The 8127-nt window shown below is 50.3% G+C and overlaps 1 protein-coding gene across 1 annotated transcript; it reads right to left on the bottom strand.

Annotated features, from left to right (window-relative positions):
- Positions 1–850: 850 nt before the first annotated feature.
- LOC118707205 (mammaglobin-A-like) lies at positions 851–3835 on the bottom strand. The gene is made up of 3 exons (XM_036417223.2): positions 3675–3835; positions 3101–3288; positions 851–1044 (listed from the first exon to the last, which is right to left on the bottom strand). The coding sequence occupies exons 1-3, from the start codon at positions 3727–3729 to the stop codon at positions 1006–1008; spliced, it is 282 nt and encodes a 93-aa protein (XP_036273116.1). The 5' UTR covers positions 3730–3835; the 3' UTR covers positions 851–1005.
- Between the last annotated feature and the right edge of the window lie 4292 nt (positions 3836–8127).

Here is an 8127-nt window from a genome sequence, read left to right as displayed (position 1 = left end):
CTGTGCTCGTCAGGTTTGGACGTGAAAACATACAGAGTTTTCATCTGAGGTACCATTTACTTTCAACTCAGCAACTTTCAGAACACAGGGCCATCAGCAGCTCCACCACAATGTCCACGCCAACTGCAAAGAGACAGGCGCCTCTTCAGACGGCCAGGCCCAGCAGGAGCAAAGGCAACTTCCCACAGGCCTCAGAGGCCAAGACTGCAGGCCCACGAGTTCTCACTAAAGAACTGCGTGTGTGTGCGATTTTGTGTACATGTATGTGTGTGTGTCTGTGTGTGCGCTTTTGTATACATGTATGTGCGTGTGTCTGTGTGTGCGCTTTTGTATACATGTATGTGCGTGTCTGTGTGTATGTGTGTGTGCATGTGTGTGTGTGTGCATGTGTGTGTGTTGGGTAAGCCATAAGATGTGGGTTGGGGAAAGGGTCCTTTGCCTGGGCCTAGTGGTGTCAGGGGTCCGGGGTGTCTGGAGAAGTGGGAGGGCGTTCAACCAGGATTCAGCCCTGCTCTGCAGAGACCCCTGTCTCACTGCTCTGTTCCTGCCGCCCCTCGGACAGGGAGTGGGATCACCCAGAGGGGAGCCCGGCCCTGGGAGAGCATGCAGTGTGGACATGAGGACATGGAGGTCCTGGACCTGAGCTCAGCCCAGAGGGTCCCTGAAAGTGGTGGGGGGCACTTTCCCAGGGTCAGGGTCCTGTTGTGCTTTGGATGGTCAGGGGCAGGGCTCCCTGCAGATTCTGCATCTCAGCCACAACTCTGTACTGAGCGCCCGGGGCCCAGCGTGTGCGCAGCGCAGTGTGGGGAGCTTCCTGAGGCCCGTTCAGGTCAGTAAACAAAGAGAGCACTGGTGTGCAGGCTCTTTATTGAAATGAATGTACAGGAGGTTTCAACAATGTCTTGTGGTTTCAGTATCAAAAGGCCCAGAAGGGAGCTAAGCTGTGGTCTCAGCAGGGGAGATTCCTGTCTGGCCATTCTCTGTGGTCTGAGGAAGGTCTACGGGCTAGTAGCCGGCATACTGCTCGCTCTTGTATATGGTTTCCTAGAAAACAGACAGAGTCACTCCCTCCTACTCTCCCCCAAGCCATCCGAAGCACAGACGTGGCCTCTCCCTGTCCTCCCACCACGGAGAGAGCGGGGCAGGTGTTCAGCCAGGATCTCCCCTTGTTCTGGGGCTCGGGAGGCACAGCCTGAGGCCAAGGCCGTGCTGCCCAGACCCGTTTGTCCCCCCGAGGCCCCGGGAGCCGGTCCCTGTGTGGTTCCTCCGCCATGAACGAGGCCTCCCGTGCCCAGGCCGTGCTGCCCCTGCTCCGAGTCTCAGCCCCGTGTGCATGTGGGGGGCTGAGGGCCTGCAGCCTGATGCCAGCCACGTGCTTGTAGCCACGGAGCTGAGGACACTCGCACTCCAGGGGCATGTTTGACCACAGTTATAAAGAGAAGGCCGTCACCCCCCTGGAGGGTGCTGAGGCTTTCAGGTGGAACCACAGTGAACGCTGTCCCACAAGCAGGACCCTTCCCTCCTCCATGTACAGCTTCGTCTTGTCACGGTCCCCTCCTTCAGCACCCTCTCCTCTCGCCAAAGGGCACACCAGGCCCTGTGCTTCCCCCTTTCCCTTCCCCCTACCCTGCAGCCAAGCTCTGCCTGTGCCTCAGAGATCAGCCACCGCACACAGCCCAGCAGTGCCTTTCCCCACATTCCTCAGCTCCCCAGCTCCTCAGAAAGCACCTCGTCACCAATAGTGTGTGACTCTGCTGAGGCCAACTCTCCCCTGGCTGCTCTGGGCTGTTCCCATGGCTCTTTGCGGGGAATGAACCCCAGGAAAGAACTGAGCCCCATCTGCTTTAAATATCAATAGAAAGACGGTCTCATCGTTTACACTGACTCTGGTTTTCAACGATCCCACCGCCCATGGCGCTTCTCAGCCACGGTTTCCACTCCCTGGCCATCCTCCTGCCCAGGACGTCCAGCCACGCACACTGGCAGACGAGGGTGCTCAAAGGGCCTGGGCACCGCGCTCCTGAGAGTGGGCTCTGGATGACGTGTAACTCTCTGCTCTCTTGAGAAAAGTCTTTTTTCAAAAATGTATTTTTATTGGTTTCAGAGAGGGAGGGAGAGAGAGACTGGAACATCAATGATGAGAATCATTGATTGGCTGCCTCCTGCACGACCCCTACTGGGAATTGAGCCCACAACCCAAACAAGTGTCCTTAACCAGAATCAAACCCAGGACACTTCAGTCCCCAGGTCAAAGCTCAATGCCCTGAGCCAAACGACCTAGGCAGTGGTTGGCAAACTCAATAGTCAGCAGAACCAAATATCAACAGGACAACGATTGAAATTTCTTTGGAGAGCCAAAGTTTTTAAACTCAAACTTTTTCTAACGCCACTTCTTCCAAACAGACTCACCCAGGTCGTAGTATTTTGTGGAAGAGCCACCCTCAAGGGGCCAAAGACCCGCATGTGTCTCTCAAGCCACATTTTGCCCACCACTGACCTAGGGCTTGAGAAAATGCTTTAAAATGCTTTCCTACGTGTGTTTCTCACTCTTAAACTCGAGAGTCCTCTCAAGAATCAGAGGTTTGGGGGCTGAAGGGTAGGCAAGCCTTTGCCCACACGCTCTCCTCCCCCATGGTCTTTCTCACATACAGACTCCTCCAGGTGAGCAGGCACAGCAGCCCTGCCCCTTGCATGGCTCTCTGGATGTCAGACTGTTCACACTCCCAACAACCCTATTCGCTGAGATGACATGAAGCGTGACTAACACTTGCTTTCAAGACGCCAGTACCACCCTAGCTGGATGGGCTCGGTGGATAGAGCACTGGCCTGCGGACTGAAGGGACCTGGGTTTGATTCCAGTCAAGGGCACATGACGGGTTGTGGGCTCGATTTTCAGTAGTTGACATGCAGCAAGCAGCCGACCCATGATTCTCTCTCATCACTGAAGTTTCTCTCGCTCTCTCCCTCTCCCTTCCTCTCTGAAATCAATAAAAATACATCTTAAAAAATAGTGACTAAGAAAAAAGTAGTTAGTAGAGAACTGAGAGCCCACTGGTCCCCGGCCAGGGCAGTCAGAGCGGGAAGAAGAAGCCACCATTACCACCAGCACGCCAAAGTTGTTCAGGGTTTCGTCGTTCTGGTTGAGAAAGCACTGCTTAAACTCCCTGAGGGCCATCTCAGTAATCCCACCAGGGATGTACTCCTCAAGGTCTTGGATGAATTGATTCTCGGACTCGTTGGGATCAATGGTCTTTTCAATCACATACTCTATGTCTTGGCAGCCAGAACCTGGGAAGAAAGCACACAAAAGCCGGCTCAGATCCGGAGGCACCACCTCCTTGCTGGGTGTAGCCAGGACGATGGCCATCTTCTTACCTCCCAGCAGAGACAGACATTCAGAGAGCTTATGGGCAATGGTCGGAGTCCTCCATTCTGGGAAAGCAAACTCCGGGTCTAGGGTATTCTCTGGCCCCAGGATATCTGCCTCTTTGTCCTGCCTCCTGCACCCAAAGCCCCCAGCTCCCTGGCTTCCACAGCCCAGAGAGCCAAACACAATGGAGCCAAGAAGAAGGCAGGGAAATGAGGCACTCTGGGCTGGGGCTGGGGGAGCAGGAGGTCTGCCCCAGGGGCCCTGACACCTACCTCCCCACAAAGCCTGGGGCTGTCACACTCACCGGCATAACAGAAAAGCGGGAGGGCGGTCAGCATGAGCACTATCACCAGCTTCATGGCTCAGGCAGCTGCTGCTAGCTGGTCACTCGGACGTGGCAGGGAAGAAGGACTCACTTTGGAGGTGAGAGCCTCAACCCTCCTTTTATTCTCCTGGCGGCCACTTAGTCCCTCCCCCAGATGATGGAATGAGTCATGGGATGGACCTGGCATCAGCCCCAGAAAGGACAAGGAGAATCATCTAGAACCCAGCCAACTTATGGTCTCTTTGTAGAAACCAAGGAGTCAGAGCCTTAAAAACCCTCATAGATTTCATAACGGCAATCATGGAAATGAAATTACATAAAATTAATGCTGAAATACTTGCTAAATGAAATAAGGTTCCAACATTGTGAGTCTGTGTTGCCATCCTTGTTTTATTAATATTGGGTCCTCATTTATCTCTTCTTCCTCCTCCAGCTCTTCCTTTCCATCCACCTGTCTCCTCCCCTTGCCTTCTCCCTCCAGCCCCCTTACTTCTCTCTGTTTTCTTCTGCTTCTTCTATAAGGCACAGAGATCTTCACACTCTCTTCCTAAGCCTCCTGCCTCACCCAGCACCTGGGCTGGGTGCAATACCACCCAGCACCTGTGGAGGGCACACGTTCCTCACCCATGGACTAACTCAGGTGCCTTTTGCTGGGAAATAGCAATAGCTTCTCACCTTGGTTAAAGGTTGTTTGTACAAAGACGATCTCACTTAGTTAAGCCAACTCTAGAAATTTATGAATGTTGTGAATGTAGAAAGTTATGAATGCACAGTTATATTTTGGTCAGTTTTGTTAGCTTTAGGGTTTTCCTTCCACTCATTCAGGAGATGATGTGATAAATAGAATCCCTGATGCTTAAGGGAGGCAGCACTGGATGGTGGGAGATATCTGGGTGCGTGTAGATGTGGAATTGCATCTTGGATGCCACCGCTAACCACGAGGTGACCTTGGGAAAGACAGTGCAGCTTTTTCCGAGCTAACATTTCCACAACGAGCATGAATGACACCGAGGCGGCTTTTGTATGAGTGCCAGGCACTCCATGTAGAAGCCGAGCACAGAGCCTAGGAAGGGTAATCATGACTAACCCACAGGATTCATCTACACATCCATGCATCCATCCAGACACACATACATACATCCTTTCATCCACCCATCCATCCCTCCATCCATTAATCTATCCATCCACCTGTCATCCACTCACCCAATCTTCCATCCATCCAATCATTCACCCCTGCATACATTCATCCGTCCTTTCATCCCTATAAGCATCCACGTTCATAACAACCATCATTCTCCTAAGCCTGGGTCCTGTGCTCCGTGTCACAGATTCAGATATAGAGACAAAGTAGACTGAGACTTTGCACCTGTGCAGCTTAACTCGAACTGGAAATCAATAAACAAGCTTCCCATTGAAATCTATCTAATAAAAGAGTATTATGCAAATTGCCTACCACTCCAGCACACAAAATGACTGCCCCCCATGGTCAAAGATGGCTGCCCCCATATGGATACAGCCATCATGGCTTCAAGTAAAGCAAGAGACATGGGTGGGAGGGCCTGAGAGATGAGCAATAGTTAATGAGCTTTGAATGCACTGTCCTCTCTGTGGATGTTTTGGTGTCCATTTCTTTCCATCATTCAGCTGCACCCCAAGTTGTCAAGCACAATATTAACTTAAGAAGATGCTAGGATAAGGGCAGTGTTTTTCAACCTTTTTTGGGCAAAGGCACACTTGTTTCATGAAAAAAATCACGAGGCACACCACCATTAGAAAATGTTTAAAAATTTAACTCTGTGCCTATATTGACTATATATAAAGTAATTCTCTTGAATAGGAATCAAATAAACACAAAGAAAGTATTTTATAATTACTTTATTATGAAATATTAAGTAAACAAAATAGTGAAAAATTATAAAATTCTTGTCTTGTCTGCACCTACGGCACACCAGGCAACATCTCGCCGCGGAACAGCGGTTGAAAAACGCTGGAATAGGGAAGGTGGTGTTCTTCTGTGTGTACTCTCTCCCAGTTGGCTGTTGTTGGCCATCATTCCAAAGGCACATGAATGACATTCATAATGATTGGGAGACTTCCTCCTTGAACAGGATCCAGGGAGAGCTCTGCTGGTTCCCCGTGGTTATGGGCCTGCCCTGTTGTCTGCTGGACATTGGGCCTCCTGGCAGAAGCAACTCCCTGCCATGGACACTGAGTCTGTGTTTCTTTACTTCCATGCTTTCTCCAAAGCCCACAATGACTGCGCTCAGGTGTCCAAGAACCATGACTCGGCTCATAAGAGACTCATTTAAAAAAAAGTGTTCACAGCAGAAATAGATAAACCACAAGGTCACATGCTCATATTGCTGGTCTGATGGTCTCTGCTCCCAAAGATCCTAAGACTCAAGTCCCCAAATTCAGTTCAGAAACTGGAGCACGGAAGTCAATTTTGGTTTCTGTGTTGATGTGACATCTCTTGGCCACCTGCTTTGAAGACCATGCTGTAGAGGTCAACTATCCAGTCAGAGGGGGACGTCATGTGTGGGTAGAATTCTTGACGAGTACTTTGGCTCAACCAATACCTAAGGGGAACCCACACTAATCTTCTTCATTTGAGGTCTTGCCATACTTAATAAAACTAATGACATTCAGTGAGATTTATTATATTTTCATTCTCAGTGATTCACTGAGAATAAAATCGACACAAGGATCTTTAGTGTATATGATTCTTGAATTTTTCACTCGTTGTAAGTTAGTTGAAGAAGTTAGTTCTATGGTATTTGGACTCAAGAAACTTTCCACTTTACTTCCCCCCAATTCTGTAAATGGGCTCTGCCCCTCGCTTCCACAGCTGTTGAGACACTGACCGCAATGGTGTTCTTGGAGGTGAGCCTCTTCTTCCTTAAGATCCTGCCAGCATCTGGAGGCTGGCTGGGGAGGTGCTTTCCCAGGACAAAATGCACGACAGCCCCTGGGCCTGGAGACATCTTGATAGCAGTGAGAGGTTTATTGATCTTGTTGCTTCCCATACCTTGAGCCAAGCCTGCGGTGGGCTGTCACTGCGGGATCTCTTCGTACAAGGGGAAGAGGCCTAGGCTTGTTGTGAGGTCTGAATGACTTGCAGCCCAGAAGTCCTCAGAACGGGGCTGGGCACAGAGTAGGTGCTAGCTACACGTCAGCTGCCAGCGATTAATTATAAACCTGAGAGTGCTCTTCCATTACCCTGGAGGCCCATGAGGACCACTACAGACGATGGAAATCCCTGCTCCTCTCCATCCTCCAAGAGACGCAGAGATCATCCCATTCAGATACGAGGGGAAAGGTCAAAGTTGAAAGTTAAGCACCATATTTGGATCCATTTTTACCTGATATCTTTCTGACTCCTTGAAAGAGCTTCTTGAGATCCAGTTTACGCAGATCTTTTCTTTCGAACACAATCTACATAGCATTGGTCTATGGACCTTCTCAATACCCAGCTGCTCCATGTGCTACATCTTCCAGGTTCATGAGAGCATGATGGCAAATAATGAGACAGCGCTCACACCCTGCAGAACACTGGTGACCACTTCTCTTTGTCTTAACAACAATGAGGATAGAGATGATGAAATTTAGTGTCCAGCGGAAACCGGTTTGGCTCAGTGGATAGAGCATCTGCCTGCGGACTGAAGGGTCCCAGGTTCCATTCCGGTCAAGGGTATGTACCTTGGTTGCGGGCACATCCCCAGTAGGGGGTGTGCAAGAGGCAGCTGATCGATGATTCTCTCTCATCGATGTTTCTAACTCTCTGTCCCTCTCTCTTCCTCCCTGTAAAAATCAATAAAATATATATTTTTTTTAAATCAACCCATTTCTGTACAAAGAACCAACAACAATCATAACAGAAAAACAGGTGGGGGGGAAAAAAAGAAATTTAGTGTCCAACCTGGGGCACCTCAGCAGGGAGAAGAAGCCACTAAATGCAAGGAATGCCAGGGCAGCAGCAAACTGAGATGTGTGGTCTCCCTCCCTGGAAGTAGGTTTACCATTTCTCCCCAGCTGCACACAGTGGGACCACAGAGGTCAAGTCCCTTGATCAAGGGCACACAGCTAGTCGGGAGGCAGAGACAGGAAAGCAGCCAGGTGTTCTGAGACAAGTCTCCCTAGTGTGACGCTTATGGCCCTTCAGGTTATGACTCAGATGGAGTCATGTGACCTGGACTTGCCCAACTGCCCTACGTGGACTCCAGGTGGATGTATGGGCTGGCCCCACAGTTTTGTGCACGAGGCCTTTGCTCAAGGTGAAGTCCTCTCCATTGTCCTAGCCTGAGTCCCTTTAGCTTGAAACTCTTTATCGCCGGTGCCACAGCACAGACAGCCCATTTCCTGTTTGAAAAGGAAGCCTTGAATCTCCAGGGATCACCTCCCAAGACCCTGTGGCTTCTGGGTGCACCTTTAT

The sequence above is a fragment of the Pipistrellus kuhlii genome, unplaced genomic scaffold (assembly GCF_014108245.1).
Source record: "Pipistrellus kuhlii isolate mPipKuh1 unplaced genomic scaffold, mPipKuh1.p scaffold_m20_p_59, whole genome shotgun sequence".
In the NCBI taxonomy this organism is placed as follows: Eukaryota; Metazoa; Chordata; class Mammalia; order Chiroptera; family Vespertilionidae; genus Pipistrellus; species Pipistrellus kuhlii.
The sequence above is the reverse complement of the archived record's forward strand: the minus strand, read 5'-3'. Positions and strand labels throughout refer to the sequence as shown.

Coding starts and splice junctions, on each gene's coding strand:
- LOC118707205 (XM_036417223.2), bottom strand. CDS start 3,729: ATGAAGCTGGTGATAGTGCTCATGCTGACCGCCCTCCCGCTTTTCTGT. Junction 3,289..3,674: donor CCCGCTTTTCTGTTATGCCG/GTGAGTGTGACA, acceptor CTTTCTTCCCAG/GTTCTGGCTGCCAAGACATA. Junction 1,045..3,100: donor ACAACTTTGGCGTGCTGGTG/GTAATGGTGGCT, acceptor TCTGTTTTCTAG/GAAACCATATACAAGAGCGA.